We start from the raw sequence: 16438 nt of genomic DNA, 5'->3' as shown, positions 1-16438 counted from the left end.
CCAAGAACGACCGCTTGGGTGCCAGTCCTCACAGACAGCTTTCCATGGGTACGCACAAGATGTATGCGTTCTGCGTAACCTGTGCCAGGACTGGGTAAATCCTGCGTGCGTGCTAAGTCGCTTCACTTGTATCCTCTGCAACCTTCGTGATCCTATGGGCCATAGCCCACCGGGCTCCTCTGTCCGTGGGATTTTCCAGGCAAGAACACTGGAGTGGGTTGCCATGCCCTTCTCTGGGGGATCTTCCTGACCCAGGGATTGAACCCGCATCTCTCATGTCTCCTGCATTGGCAGACGGGTTCTTTACCACTGAGCCACCTGGGAATCCTACACCTGCAAATTTTACATAAACGACAACATAGTATATATCAGGTTCCCCCTCCCACTTAAAACTACTTTTTTACTTTTAATAAGTGAGTGTATAGTGTTATAAAAAATTCTACTAAGTAGATTTGAAGATCTAATTGGCTTTACTCAATGATTTATGAATCGGGCAGATCTCATCAAGCATCTGGAGGTATGCTCCCAGGGTCTGTACAAAATGGACGGTATTTATAGGACAAGAGAACTATTGTGAAAAAAGATGTCATATTTATTGAAGTAACTCAGACAGAGAAAGACAAATCGTACATGTCACTTAAGTGTGTGTGCTAAGTAGCTTCAGTCTGGTCTGACTCTTTGTAACCCCGTGGACTGTAGCCCGCCAGGCTCCTCTGTCCGTGGGATTCTCAAGGCAAGACTGAAGTGGGTTGCCCTTTCCTTCTTCAGGAGGTCTTCCCGACCGGGGACTGAATCTCCGTCTGCTGTGTCTGCATTGGCAGGCGGATTCTTTACCACTAGCATCACCTGGAAAGCCCGATATCATGTATATGTGGAATCTAAAGATAATACAAAAGAGTCTATATATAAGGCAGAAATAGACTCACAGACACAGAAAGCAAACTTGTGGTTACCGAAGGGACAAATGGGGAGGATGGGGTTAAGAGATGCAGACTACTCTGCATAAAATAGATGAGCAGAGGGATTTAGCACACGGAACTGTATTCTTGTAATGGCCTATAATGGAATACAATAAAGAAAAAACACAAACAACCGAATCACCTTGCTATACACCAGAAACTAACTTAGCATTGTAAATCCACGGCGCTTCACTAAAAGAAGAGAATAAATGTCGGCAAGATCCCATTTCCGGAGCAGGTTGAGGCTGCAGTGACCTCGGGTATGAAGCGCGGTCTGGCGCAGGTGGTGCGGTTTCGGGCGGTGCTTGCCTCTCTGACCGTAGAATTTCACGTGGTGACTGTGCTGTGCCCACGTAAGCTGTCTCCTGGAGCCCACTGCAGGCTCTTGAGCAAGGAATCTTGGTAAACTCCGTCACTGAGTCTGACGCTCTCTCACTTTCCTTGCAGCACGCTCTGGACGCGGACAACGCAGGAGTGAGCCCGATCGGAAACTCTTCCAACAACAGCAGTCACTGGGACCTCGGAAGTGCCTTTTTCTTTGCTGGAACTGTCATCACCACCATAGGTATCCGTGTGTTTGCAAGTGTCTTTTCCCCGGCAGGCCCTCCCGAATAACGGCACTAAAATCAACAGCTCGTCCGCATGGAGTGTATGGCTGCTGGGGTTCAGAGGAGGCTTCCCCAACACCGTCAAATTATGGCAGGGCTTGTGTGGTGGCTTTCAATAAAAGCAAAGTAGGATGAACTGTTTCAGTTTTCAAAATGAAAGTCTGGGGGACCTTTAGTTTAAATGGACCTCATGGGAAGGTTAAAGTGAAAAAAAATCAGTCTCTGAATTGGTCAGTTGAACTCAGATTGCTCAGTTGAGTTCAAATTCCTTTTTAAAAAGTGTACGTATTAAACTTATTCATGGAGGAACCAAACTGTTGTACAAAGTTTGTTATGAAAAACAGCAGTCTCTGCCCTTCTCTCTTTTTTTAACCTCCCCTGGTTACATTGCTTTCATCTCTTTTGCTCCAGTATTTTGATCTCCACGTCTTTAAATATCACATTTGTGCTGCACTTCCCAAATTTTATTTTAGTGATGATTTCTTGACTTCCCATTGAGGAAGATGAGGAATTCGTTCCCTTTCTTCGTCCCTGCCCACCGTAGAAGGGATCTCTTCCCGTCCTCCTTGCTTTCTTATGGTTTAATTAGATCAAAAGTGAACGCTTGCATTACTTTGCTAGGTAAATGCTCTTCACAGCTGATCATAGCTGAGCTCTGTTTACCCAAGAACGATTTTTGTTCTTATTGTATTTCTGTATGTCTTTTATCTGATCCTCGGGGAGTCTTGTATTTTTGTCCTAGGTGTTAAATGTGTTTGTCATACGGGTTAACTTTATAATTATAATCACATATGATAACCTTAGGGTTCAAATCTTTGAGCTGTATTTATTAGCCCTCTATTATGGGTGATGACATCTCTTTCTCCAGCACACAGTTTCAGTTGAGGCCATCCCATCAGTGTTTACTTTTACATTATTAAATATGCTTAAGCTTCTGTCAGACAACTTGCCCATTTTAAATAATAACTCCTGGCTCTCAGCTATCATATTCAATGCAGTCAGGGAACTTACTCAGCATCTCAACTTCTTTTCCTCTTCCGCTATCAATTATTACTCATTGTAATGTTCTGTAACATCAGGGTGCGTATTTCACATTCTGTTTTGCTGCCTGGGCACTCCCATTTGTGTTATTCATAGTTCTACGGTTAAATATTGTCAGTGTTCATCTCTAGCCATGGTTTACATCATGGTTTTGCCATTGCTTTTGTCAATGGCGTTGCTTGGCTAAAGCTTAAGAATGGCTCCTGGGAGCAATATTCCCTGGGTGTTTGCATTGTTCAAGATGGTAGCCTTACATTTGAAGGGCAGTTTGGCTGGAAACAAAATCCGTGGCTCACATTGTTTTTTAAGGATCTTGTTGGTTACTCTGTTTCCCCCTCTGCTTATGTAGTGGTGGAGAGACCTAATGCCAGGCAATTTCCCCCCTTTTATCAGTACAAGTGACTTGATCTTTTTGCTCAGCTGCTCAAAGGATTATTTCTTTATCATTCGTCTGATAAAGCTACTAGGTTTTGTCCCTTTTATTTCAGAAGAACTGTCTTGATTGTCATTTTGAAACATTTTCTCCACTGTATGGTTTTGGTTCTGTTCTTTAGGGATTCCAATTATACATCTATCGTTACTTCTTTCCATGTCTTGTATACTAGTATTTTCCCTCCACTCCTTTTTAACCCTTAAAATAGGTTTTCAATTTCTTTTTTAAATTTTAAATTATTTATTTAATTGGAGGCTAATTACTTTAGAATCTTGTAGTGGTTTTGGCCAAACATGGACATGAATCAGCCATGGGTGTGCATGTGTTCCCCGTCCTGATCACCCCTCCCCTCTCCCTCCCCATCCCATCCCTCAGGACGACCCCCTCAGGGTCATCCCAGTGCAAATGCTTGGAGCGACCGGCTTCATGCATTGAACTTGCACTGGTCATCTATTTTACATATGATAATATACATGTTTCGATGATGTTCTCTCAAATCATCCCACCCTCGCCTTCTCCCACAGAATCCAATAGACTGTTCCATACATCTGTGTCTCCTTCGCTGTCCCGCATACAGGGTAATCGTCTTTCTAAATTCCATATATATGTGTTAATATACTGTATTGTATATTATACACTATAATATATTATATTGTTTTTCTTTCTGACTTACTTGTACTTTGTATAATAGGCTCCAGTTTCATCCATCTCATTAAACTGACTCAAATGCATTCTTTTCTGGGATGGGGAATACGTGTAACTCTATGGCTGATTCATATCAATGTATGACAAAACCCACTGAAAAAAAAAACAAAAAACAAATTCATTCTTTTTAACGGCTGAGTAATATTCCATGGTGTATGTGTACCACAGCTTCCTTATCCATTCGTCTGCTGATGGGCATCTAGGCTGCTTCCATGTCCTGGCTATTATAAACAGTGCTGCGATGAACACTGGGGTACATGTGTCTCTTTCAGATCTGGTTTCCTCGGTGTGTATGCCCAGGAGTGGGATTGCTGGGTCACATGGCAGTTCTATTTCCAGTTTTTTAAGAAATCTCCACACTGTTCTCCATAGTGGCTGTACTAGTTTGCATTCCCACCAACAGTGTAAGAGGGTTCCCTTTTCTCCACACCCTCTCCAGCATTTATTGCTTGTAGACTTTTGGATAGCAGCCATCCTGACTGGCGTGTAATGGTACCTCATTGTGGTTTTGATTTGCATTTCTCTGATAATGAGTGATGTTGAGCATCTTTTCATGTGTTTGTTAGCCATCTGTATGTCTTCTTTGGAGAAATGTCTACTTAGTTCTTTGGCCCACTTTTTGATTGGGTCGTTTATGTTTCTGGAATTGAGCTGCATGAGCTGCTTGTATATTTTGGAGACTAATTTTTTGTCAGTTGTTTCATTTGCTATTACTTTTTCCCATTCTGAAGGCTGCCTTTTCACCTTGCTTATAGTTTCCTTCATTGTGCAAACGTTTTTAAGTTTAATTAGGTCCCCTTTGTTCGTTTTTGTTTTTATTTCCATTACTCTGGGAGGTGGGTCATATCAACTGCTTGATTTCATCCTCTCTTCTTTGTGTGTGTGTGTGTGTTTTTAGAGTGCTTACCTCCTCCATGAACATCTTCCAATTTTATTTTCATTTCTGTGATCATTAGGGGGCTTTTTTCTTTCCTATTTTTACCCCTGAATTCCATTAGCTTAGCTCACATTTCATCCACACTTGTTACCTCATCATCTTCTCCCTGATTTCCTGGGTCTTTGTGGTTTCTCTGTGATGATGCTGAGAGGCGGTTACTTCATACTTGTTTACAGTTTTGTCTGTTGGGGTGGCATCTTTCTGGCGAGTGTCTTTCCTTCACTGGAAAGTTTTGCTGCTCTTTCACTTTTTTTTTTTTTTTAATGGAAGCTTTATCTTCATGCCCAGCCGGTTTCTTTTGATGCCAAACAAACTGGATATTCCTGGACCAGCTCTCTGCTGAACTTTTCCGTGGGGCTGGAAGAGGAGAGCAGGGAGAAGCCGGTAACCTTTCTGGCGGCACAGGCCAAGACGCCCCCCTTTGCCGCTGCCAGTGAGGCGGAGCGCCCCCTGCAGACCCTACCTATCTGTGTTCCTCTCTGCCCAGTGCTGACTCTTCTGCTTTCCTGGACCAGGTCAAGCTCAGGAAGGTCTCTGCGGCTCTTCCTCTTCACACTGTATTTCACACTTGGTGCAAACAGGGATGTAGCTTTTGAAGTTCAAGGTGAGACCCTCACTTTCATAATTGGATTTTTACTAACACTTTCTGAGATTTGCCACCAATGGGCCCTTAAATCATTCTCTGTACTTCTTCTCTATATTTTTTCCCATGTTGCCTCTGCAATCTCAGCTTCTCTGGGTAACCCTGACATGTATGATGGAATCTGTAGATCGCATACCTCTCCCAGCTCTGCTGAAAAAGAGTTTGGGAGTTATTTGTCCGCGTTTAGTAGTGAAGTCACATTGCAATAAAAATTCTCATTCGGAAGAATGGGACACACACAACCATCACGAGTTCATAGCAGTGATGGCCAAACAGAGGGAGACTCTTCTGTACTCAGTGGCAGGATTCTTGCATTAACATTTGTTTATATTCTGTGGGAGGAAATCTCTCTCATAGTTCAAATCTCCCAAATCTCATAGCTCTCTGAGGCCTTCTGTGAGGTTTTTCCTTCCCCCTACTTTTCATAGCCACACATTAGGTGGGTGTTGGAGGGTATGCCTTTTTGGAGGGAATGCATCTTTGGTGATTGTCTTCCTGTTGGAACAAGTTTCAGAAGCTCTGGGTTGTTTTAGAGACAGGTTCATTCAGAACCTGTATGATTATTTGCATTGTTGCAATCAAGAAAGTTACTTGCGATAAGGAAACTTGGAGTGAGAGAGAACTGTCATTCCTTTTTAGAAAGTCTCATAATATAATTTCTGGCATACTAGGTTTGTAGTTACAAATCTGCAAGTGTATTAAGATCAACTATTCCAAGCAGTAGAGGTATACATTATGCTAATAAGTCTGGGGCCTGGAAGCCTTTCAGACACTCCAGACCGGATTAGGTCATATTTGTCCTCAATCCCATAGCATCCAACGAAGGATGCTGTGGTAAACCATAATGGAAAAGAATATTAAAAAAATGTGTGTATATGTATGTGTGTATGTATAACTGAATCACTTGTCTATACAGCAGAAATTAACACCTTATAAGTAGCAATAGCAAAAGCAAAGCAAAGTGAAGTCACTCAGTCGTGTCCGACTTCTTGCAACCCCATGGACTGTAGCCCACCAGGCTCCTTCGTCCATGGGATTTTCCAGGCAAGAGTACTGGAGTGGGTTGCCATTTGCTTCTCCAGGGCATCTTCCCAACCCAGGGATCGAACCTGGGTCTCCCACATTGTAGGCAGACTGTCTGAACCACCAGGGGAGACTCATAAGTAACTATACTTAAATTTAAAAACTAAAATTAAATTAGAACCATAAAAAAAGAAATTCAACGATGTGCATGTGTGTGGTCACAGTCCTGAGCTCAGAGACAGACGGATTTCTGGATTAGGCCAGTAAGCGAGTGGATTCCTGCAGGGGCTTTTGCGTGAGTTTTGGAGGAATTGACTTCTTTTTCTTACTGGAGGTAAATCGGGAAAAAGGCAAGCCCAGGACCCTGCCGTTCATTTCCTTCCCTCGAGGGGTTTATCTGCCTAGAGTTCAGCTGATAGTGAAGAAGCCGAGTAACAGACGAGGACCCATGAGTGAGGTCCCGCTTGCCGCCGCTGAGCTGGGGGCGAAGCTGCCCAAAGAGAGTTAATACGTGTAAATACCCTGCGCTGGGGTCTATCATGCATTGGATTTTCTCTCACCTAATGAAAAACCCTAACAAATGCACACTTAGGGCTCAGAGATCACAGAGGGCCACTAGGCATCCTCTGATCTCAGAGCCCGGGCAGGACCCTGCTGGCCACTGCGGCTGCCGCCTCCTCCTCCTTCGGGCTCCTTGCTCTTGGTTTCAAGTCTTAGATGGAGATTCCTATTGGATAAGCCCCTAGGTTTCCAGGTGCTGCTGTCCTGGCAACCTGGGATGCTGTTGCCTCTGTAGTGGGGAGATGGATACTGTGTCACACCTGGGCAGTCCCGGGACCTTCCCCAAAGCCGAGGGAAGATGGAGCCTGAACAGGAAACCACTGCACAACAAGCAGGAGACAAACAAACAAAAACAAAAGCCGACCCAAACCCCAAGCCCCCTTCAGGATCTCGGCTCAGTGTTCGTATTAGGGATTGCGTTCTTTTCTATTCAATGGAAAAAACGCTTCCCCCCGCCGCCCTCGCCCCGACTCTCTGCCTTAATTGAAAAATAATGTGTTGTGAGTTGAACACCATTTAGTTGGCTAAATTTTGACTGCAGGGTGGAAGGTTTTAGAAAGTCACACCATTAGAAATTTCTAAAGAAAACAGGAGTACAGTATTAGTAAGAATAATAAGGTGAGGAGATGATGTTTTCTCATAGTTATTTAGTGGCAAATTCACTCATTACAAATGGTAGCAAGGCTTATAAGAACGCTAAGAGTCTGCTATTTTTCTTGTTTTTCCTGAGAGATTTTCCATTATTGAGAACTCAGGCAGTAGGGCAGTTGGAGCCGAGGAGCTTTTTCATTACTTGGGAAACATGCGCACATTAGCGTGCTTGCTTGAGTTCACATAATGTGAACGTAATTCTGTAAACATTGCCCCATGTTACTAAGGTTCTTTGGAAAAACATAATCTTTGATGGGTTCCGTTGGACCTATTATCAACCCTGTAATCACATGTTGTTGCAGGCTTAAGTGGTTTTTACTTCTGTGATAGTGTGATATCACAATGAAAATCTTTGTTCTCGAAGGGCGATCTTCATCTCTGCTTCTTTTCTTGGCAAGATCCCCCAGGGGATGCCTTGTCAGAGGGCCTGAACCTTTTAAAGGCTTGCCAAATCGCTCTCCAGAAAGACCCTCCTGAGCCACGTGAGGTTATGTGCTATTCAGACACAAAAATGTGCTCATTATGTAGAATGCGTATACAGAGATCTTAGGAATAATAGTCTTTTCCTGAAAAGCAGTGATACTGCTCAGTAACAGAGGTCCCTTTTATCTGAAGATATCAAAGCACTGTTTTTTTTTGGACAAGGTTTTCTTGTGCTCAGCTGTACAGGAAGATCTACAAATGTGCGGCAACACGTTCAGGCTCTTCTCCAAACCCGGAGTCACGCCAGAAGAAGACTAGACTGCTGTCCTTGTTGAGGTCACCCTGCACCCTGTCCCCTTTCTGAATAACTAATTCTCAGTTGTTGACTGTGCGGGTGGGTCTCCAGGAGCTATACTTCTTCCTCAGCTCGAAGAAGCTCTGTGCAGATTCTTCCCACAAAACATCATTTGTGGAAGGGCAGACAATGATTTGAGTTCTCACCAACGGCTCTAGAATCCAATTAGATTTCCTCTTTGAAGCTTTTCTTTTTTTTGTCCTTGCATTGAGCATTTGGGATCTTATTTCCTTGACCTTGGATCAAATCCATGTCCCCTGCAGGGAAAGCACAGAGTCCTAACCACTAGACCCCCAGGAAATTCCCCATTTGAGGCATTTTTGGATTAGGTCACTTGACTCGACCCACATCCTAGAAAGCCCCTCCTCAGGTCCCAGATGGTAACCAGTAACTGTGTCCCTCACCTGGAACTCAATTAAGAGTTGTCAGACTTCCCTGGTGGTACAGTGGATAAGAATCCACCTGCCAATGTGACTGCAGCCATGAAATTCAAAGACGCTTGCTCCTTGGAAGAAAAGTTATGACCAACCCAGACAGCATATTAAAAAGCAGAGACATTATTTTGCCAACAAAGGTCCGTCTAGTCAAAGCTATGGTTTGTTCCTATAGTCATGTATGGATGTGAGAGTTGGACTATAAAGAAAGCTGAGCACCAAAGAATTGATGCTTTTGAACTGTGGTGTTGGAGAAGACTCTTGAGAGTCCCTTGGACTGCAAGGAGATCCAACCAGTCCATCCTAAAGGAAGTCAGTCCTGATATTCATTGGAAGGACTGATGCTGAAGCTGAAACTCCAATACTTTGATCACCTGATGGGAAGAACTGACTAATTGGAAAAGACACTGATGCTGGGAAAGATTGAAGGCAGGAGGAGAAGGGGACGACAGAGGATGAGATGGTTGGACGGCATCACCGACTCAATGGACATGGGTTTGAGTAAACTGTGGAAGTTGGTGATGGACACGGAAGCCTGGAGTGCTGAGGTCCATGGGGTCACAGAGTCGGACACGACTGAGCAACTGAACTGAACCTAACTGAATGTAGGCGACATGGGTTCAGTCCCCGGTCCGGGAGGATACCACATACCACAGAGCAACTAAGTCCATGCATCACAAGTACTGAGCCTCGTGCTGCAACTACTGAGGCTCAAGCACCTAGAGGCTGTGCTCTGCAACAGGAGAAGCCTTGGCAACGAAAAGCCCTAGCATGGCAACTAGAGAGTAGCCCCATCTGCAGTAAGTAGAGAAAGTCCATTCGCAGCAACGAGGACCCAGCACAACAACAACAGCAGCAAAGTATTGTCCCTGCCAAGGTACCAAGGCACCTATTCCGCCTGGCCAGCACTTGGGTTGATGCTTGGCCTATGGCTTTGGAAAGAACAGTCCTTGTGGCTAGCGTTTACTGGGATGTTAAGGAAATCAAGTAGTTCCTACTAAGGAAACCAATCCTGATATTCATTGGAAGGACTGATGTTGACGCTGAAGCTCCAATACTTTGGCCACCTGATGCGAAGAGCTGACTCATTTGAAAAGACCCTGATGCTGGGAAAGATTGAAGGCGGGAGGAGAAGGGGACGACAGAGGATGAGATGGTTGGATGGCATCAGCGACTCGATGGACATGAGTTTGGGTAAACTCTGGGAGTTGGTGATGGACAGGGAGGCCTGGCGTGCTGTGGTTCATGGGGTCACAGAGTCGGACACGACTGAATGACTGAACACCAGCTGTAGGTGCCAGGAACTGTGCCCCACATATATTATCTCACTTAGTTTCACATTAACTCTCATTTGCCTCATGTTACTAAGGAGAGGACTGAGACCCAGAGACGTTAAGTAGTGTGTCTAATATCTCAAGGTTAGTAAGTCATAGAGCCCCACTTTATTCCTCAGGACCAGCTACATAAGGCACGAAGCCCAGTGTCAAAGGAAAATGCAGTCTCTTGTTAAAAAACAAAAACAGGAGTAAGACCCTCAAAAGGACAACAGCAGAGTGTTAAATCACGAGTGGGGCCCTTTGAAGTGGGGGACCCTGCGTGACTGCCACGCACCTATAAACGCACGGCCTGGCTTGAGAACGTCGGCTCTAACCCAAACCCCAGAGCTGAATAGCATGCGGTTCGGCCAGGATTGACTTTGGCAGGTGAATAGCAAATGGGAGGGTTCCGTGTGAGCTGCATAGGCCCGCGTCCTCTGTAAACATCAGCCTTGTCTTCAGGAAGGGCTCGGATTGTTTTCCAGCCCGGGGGTGCCTGGCGCTGAGCACCGCCGTGGGCTTTCTCATTCACAACAGGGTGTCCTCGCTAGGCTGGTCTCCTGCCGGACGTCACCAGAGGCCAGCTCGTGACGGCGCCTGGAGCCTTCCACTTAGGAAGTCCACTTGTGATGCTCTGGGCTCCGTCTGCCTGACCCATGGCTTCTCACCCCCCAGCCTTTGCTGCCCAGGGACCCGCACCCCGAATCCCGCCGTGGGCCCCCTGTGCCTTCCAGCCAGTCTGGCCTGGGGCACAGGCATTGTGTCTGTTGTCTCAGGGCTCTGGGAGAACAGTGGAGTTTTTGGAGAGAAAATAGGAACCAGCTATCTCTTTTCTCCTGGGGCTTAGTTTTGCTGGAGACACAAAGTTATTCCTTCCCGCAGAAAACCCAGGGCAAGGTAATAGCTGCGGATCCTTACCGAGTGCTTGCTCTGGGCTACCTGTTTCACCATAGATTTAATCTCCAAAGGGCGCTCAGGCTTCACATGTGGCCATTTAAGCTGTAAGGTAGGTGTTGTTAATAGCCCCCTCATTCAGACGAGGAAAGCAAGCCAGAAAGGTAAATTGCCCAAGAGCTGAGTTAGCAAGTGGAAGGATCAGAATAGAATTTTAATTCCCTGAGTTCTAAGGCCCCGTGACACCTTACTTCGAAGTTCTATCAAGTCTTCAGGAAGAACGGGCAGGGGAGTCTTGAGGGCCCAGTACAAACAGAGGCAAAAATCCGGGAATGTGTCCTTCCTGTTGCCTCAGAGCAAAATTCCAAAAAGTAGCTTCTGGAATTTTCTTAGAGTAACAGCGTTGAGTGTCAAACTGGAGAACAGCCTCTCCATATAGTTCATCAGAGACAGGGGACACAGACAGACAGACAGACAGACAGATACACGCACAAGATACAGCATAACTCAAAGATGGCAATTACTTTACATCCAAAGTGAAGTGATGGCCTTAAAGAGGCTTATTCAAGGCTTGAAAGTGAAAGTCGCTCTGTTGTGTCTGACTCTTTGTGACCCCATGGACTATAAGTTCATGGAACTCTCCAGACCAGAATACTGGAGTGGGTAGCTGTTCCCTTCTCAAGGAGATCTTCCCGACCCGGGAATTGAACCCAGGTCTCCCTCATTGCAGGCAGATTCATTACCATCTGAGCCACCAGGGAAGCCAAAGAATACTGGAGCGGGTAGCCTATCCCTTCTCCAGGGGATCTTCCCAACCCAGGAATCAAACTGGGGTCTCCTGCATTGCAGGCGGATTCTTAACCAACTGAGCCATCAGGGAAGCCTCTCAGTTCAGTTGAGTCACTCAGTCGTGTCCGACTCTTTGCAACCCCATGGACTGCAGCACGCCAGGCCTCCCTTTCCACCACTAACTCCTGGAGTTTACTCAAACTCATGTCCACTGAGTCGGTGATGCCATCCAACCATCTCATCCTCTGTCGTCCCCTTCTCCTCCTATCTTCAATTTTCCCAGCATCAGGGTCTTTTCCAATGAGTCAGCTCTTCGCATCAGGTGGCCAAAGTATCCCCTATTCAAGGCTCATTTGTATATTACTTTTTGAGCGCCTGAGAACTTTGCTCTAGTTTTAGCGTTTTAGCCTTCGAAACCCAGAACAAGGAGCCCACCCACTGTAATAAGATCCCCACTGCTCACACTTTGCATTGGAAGCATACGGTTGACTGGTTTCCCCCACATTTTCCTTGAACTCCTGCAGAACCAGACTAGGTGATGTTACATGAGTCTGAGGATAACCGGGTGAAGGCAGTGGTGTTGGATTGGAGCCTCCTCTTCCTGCTTTTCTCTCAGGCTCTTTAGATGATGGGAATGTCCCCTGAGCACCGTCCTGATCCAAGCGGTGGAGCGGATCCTCTCTAAAAGCTGGTAGGAGGGGTGCAGGACTTGTGAAGGCTAATAAGATGCCAGTTCTGCGGGTTCAAAGCCTCAGTGTGTCTCCCTGTGCCTGTAATGTCCTTCTTTCTGAGATATTCAAACTAAAAGATAATCGGCTTCCTTGACAGTAATCAGGTAATTGGGAGACAGTCAGCCAGAGCCATAAATGTTTCCATAAATTACCAGGATATTTCCAGGTGTCGCCATAACCCTGCAGGAATTGGAGCTGTATAGGCACCTTTATAGGACTTCCCCGGTGGCTCAGACTGTAAAGTGTCTGCCTGCAGTGCGGGAGACCTGGGTTCAATCCCTGGGTCGGGAAGATTCCCTGGAGAAGGAAATGGCAGCCCACTCCAGTACTCTTGTCTGGAAAATCCCACGGATGGAGGAGCCTGCTGCAGGCTGCTGTGCATGGGGCTGCAAAGAGCTGGACACGACTGAGCGACTTCACTTCACTGGGCGCCTTTATTCCTTTTTCACAGGGCTGTGCTAACGTAAATCAGATTATTCCAGAGGGAAATGCTGACAGAATGATTTTGTCCAAGTTCCTGAAAACACCCGAAAAAAGTTCTGAGAGCCTTTTTTTTTTTTGCACAATTAAATAAAAATCATGGTGAGTCAAAGAAAAGCAAGATTAGAAGGCTTGCCTGAACAGTCATTTAAAAAATAGAAGCTATATAATTTAGATAATTTGTGATAAGAGGTTTGAATGATTCTCACTGGAAAACTGAGAAGGAAAATAACCAGGTGACTCGGCACCCAAAGGGGGGAAGCAAGAGTGAGTCCTCCAGGCCCACAGGAGGCTGAGTGGCGGACCGGCCGTCAGCATCATCCTTCCTCTGTCCATTCCCAGCATGCTAATTACCATGAGCCCAAGAGCTCACTTGCTGCGTGGGTTTAGAGACAGGCCCCCCTTCAGCTGCTCTATGTGAGAGAATGTTACGTTAGGTGACTAGCTAGACGCTAGTTAGTGTATGCAACACTCACTGGCGTGACTATCGAGTAATTTAGTCTCATCTCTGTATAATGTGTGTTAATGCTGTAAGCCTTTTTTTTCCAGCACCACTGTCTTCAGTCCTGTGAGAGAGAGTAAGCCCAACATTCACTAGTTACTTACCTAACTGCAGAACTCTCGAGAATGCGGATGAGGGTGTTTTTGAAGCATTGTTTGAAACAACAAGCTAATAGATCTGCTATTAGAGGATTTACACATCCATTCCACCACCAAACCTTAATTTCACACCTGAATTCAAGAATCCTTGGATTCCTGGTGCAAGAAGTGGGTGGGTCAGGGCGGGCAGGACTCAGATGGCATGGAATTCCCAGGAAAGAGAAAAAGAGACCCAGGCCAAGCTCAGCATCCCGGTCCATGTGAGAAGGAGCACGCGGCCCCTCCTCCTCCACTCCTGACTGTCTCCAGGCTTCTCCAGGCAGGCCTGTATGATCCAGGGGTCCTTTCTGAGTTCATCCTAGACCACCCATCCTCCTTCATGTGGAACACCCATCACCCTAAGAAGGCAAATGCTGGAGACAGCCACAGTCTGGCCCGTGGAGGGGATGGCCCTGGGACGAGGCTGGATAGGAGAAGCTCTTTTCAAATCTAAAAAAGTAATGCTAAACCCTCCTCAGGTGCTCAGTGTCCCTAAACCAGACACGCTGAAGATGTCTGATGTTTCTGAATTGGGTGGTACCATTTCCCAGCAGAATTGCAGGTCTAGATGACCACAGATCTCCTAAAATGTCATCTAATGAAATGCATGTCATCTTATCAGATCCTGGAAACCTGGACCCTCTTGAAACTGTATATGGAGAGAAAGAAGAGATGCAATGCAACGATGTTCTAAATTTTGTAGGGCTTTTAGAATGGAGCTCTCCTAAAACTCATGAAGTTCAGGGTGGGGATGAAGAAGCCCTTTAGGAAGTCAGGTTCTTTGGTTCAGTTCTCTAATTTCTCTGCCGCTTCACCACTCTCCCTCTCTCTTTTTAATATTTCTCACCAGGGTATGGGAATATTGCTCCAAGCACTGAAGGAGGCAAAATCTTTTGTATTTTATATGCCATCTTTGGAATTCCACTCTTTGGTTTCTTATTGGCTGGAATTGGAGACCAACTTGGAACCATCTTTGGGAAAAGCATTGCAAGAGTGGAGAAGGTCTTTCGAGTGAGTACTGCGTCTGTTTAAGCCCTAACCTCTGTGATCCAATTGGCTTTAGCCTGGAAGGATCCAGAAGAAATTACCAGGGTTTTATGGTGTCATTCTCACTTTGAATGGGATAATTCAATGTTGTGGTCATATTTTTTTATTTTGACCCTTGGTAGTCACAGGTACGGTTCCTAATTCTTGTCTCTTGTCAGTCTCCCTGGAATCAGAACACAAGAGGGTTAAGTGTGGATTTTCCAACACATATTTTGGAGACATGTGGCATACACAACTTCTTATTAAAGAAGGAAGATGTGTTTTTTAGTGTATTGGCAGTAAGGTGGTGTTCAGTCGTTTAGTTGTGTCCGACTCTTTGTAACCCCACGGGCTGTAGCCCGCCAGGCTCCTCTGTCCCTGGGATTCTCCAGGCAAGAGTATTGGAGTGGGTCGCCATTTCCTCCTCCAGGGGATCTTCCTGACCCAGGGATCAAACCCGTGTCTCCTGCGCCTCCTGCATTGGCAGACAGATTCTTTACTGCTGTGCCCCCGGGAAGCCTGGCAACGAAGTAGAGAATTATAAGCCCGTCCATTTTGTTATTGGAGCTCCTTCTCTCTGGTTTATTTCCAAGCCCAGCATCTCTAGGCTGATCCTGGCTTCTAAGACCTCTTCCAGATGCCTGCAATTTCCGGACATTGCTTTGTGCTTTGTATCTGTCTCCTCACGGCCCCTTCCTCTCTCTTCTCCCACAGCTGAGTGCTCCCTCAGCAATAGTCCGCTCACATACTAACTCATACTAAGGTGTTAATGATTGCTTTTGCCTTCGTGAGCTTTTCTTTTTGAGAATACTCACCTTGAAACAAGGGACAAAAATCTCAGTGTGAGGGGTTTGTTTACTAGAGGTGGCGTTCCTGGTATCAGTGACAGGCATGTGGAGTGATTGGACTGGGCTTTCCAATGCCCTTTAGCTCACACCCAATCATAAAATTTAACAGAACACTTGTTTTGTTTAGCAGTAAGATCATTTTTGCTCTCTTTCTCATCTCTTTACCTAATTCTCAAGTCTTTCAAACTTCCTTCAGGGAATTATTTCTTATGATGGCTTCGTATTTAAGAATGACAATTTGAGCTCTTTTTCAGAATCTGGAAATGATGGGCAGAAATAGGCCAGTGGTCAGTTCTAAGGCTGTGCTTGTTTTCCCCTGTGAGACAAGAAATCATGACATAAACTTCTCTTTAGAGGAATTAAGGGAGTGCGCCCCTCAAGCAGTTTCATAAATTCTCATTGAGTTGAGTGGAGGAAGGAGGCGCTAGAGTTGGCTTGGGGATGCCTTCTGTAAGCTCAGGGACTTCGGGCGAGCTGACTCAGTTTGCATGTGTGCTTGCTAACTCGCTTAAGTCGTGTCTGACTCTGCCACCCCATCGACTGCAGCCTGCCAGACTCCTCTGTCCATGGGGATTCTCCAGGCAAGAATACTCGAGTGGATTGCCATGCCCTCCTCCAGGGGATCTTCCAGACCCAGGGATCAAACCCGTGTCTCTTGCAGTGCAGGCAAATTCTTTACCACTGAGCCACCGCGGAAGCCCCTGCCTCAGCTAACTCATCGGCAAAATAAGGTGAAATTCGAATTCACTTCGTAAGGTCTTGGTGATGGTGAAATGAAATAACGTATGGAAAAGAGCTTGGCACAGGGCCGGACACAGAGTTCGGTGCTGCTGAATGTCTGTCTCCTGAAGGGGGCACTTGTTGGCAAGCAGGCCACCCATTAGAATTTCATGAGTGGCTCGGTGACATGGGGGGTCTTATTGGAACCTTCCACAACCTTTG

General features: G+C 45.8%; 1 protein-coding gene across 1 annotated transcript in view; it reads left to right on the top strand.

The window, feature by feature from the left end:
• The window catches only part of KCNK10 (potassium two pore domain channel subfamily K member 10), a 142564-nt gene that overhangs the window by 88765 nt on the left and 37361 nt on the right, over positions 1-16438 (top strand). Inside the window, exons 3-4 of the mRNA XM_065941041.1 lie at positions 1407-1524; positions 14473-14633. Of these exons, the coding sequence (XP_065797113.1) occupies positions 1407-1524; positions 14473-14633 (279 nt within the window). The remainder of the gene's footprint in view (positions 1-1406; positions 1525-14472; positions 14634-16438) is intronic.

The sequence above is a fragment of the Muntiacus reevesi genome, chromosome 7 (genome assembly GCF_963930625.1).
Source record: "Muntiacus reevesi chromosome 7, mMunRee1.1, whole genome shotgun sequence".
NCBI classification, from domain to species: Eukaryota; Metazoa; Chordata; class Mammalia; order Artiodactyla; family Cervidae; genus Muntiacus; species Muntiacus reevesi.
Note: the sequence above shows the minus strand (reverse complement) of the source record. Positions and strands in the feature narration are given on the sequence as shown.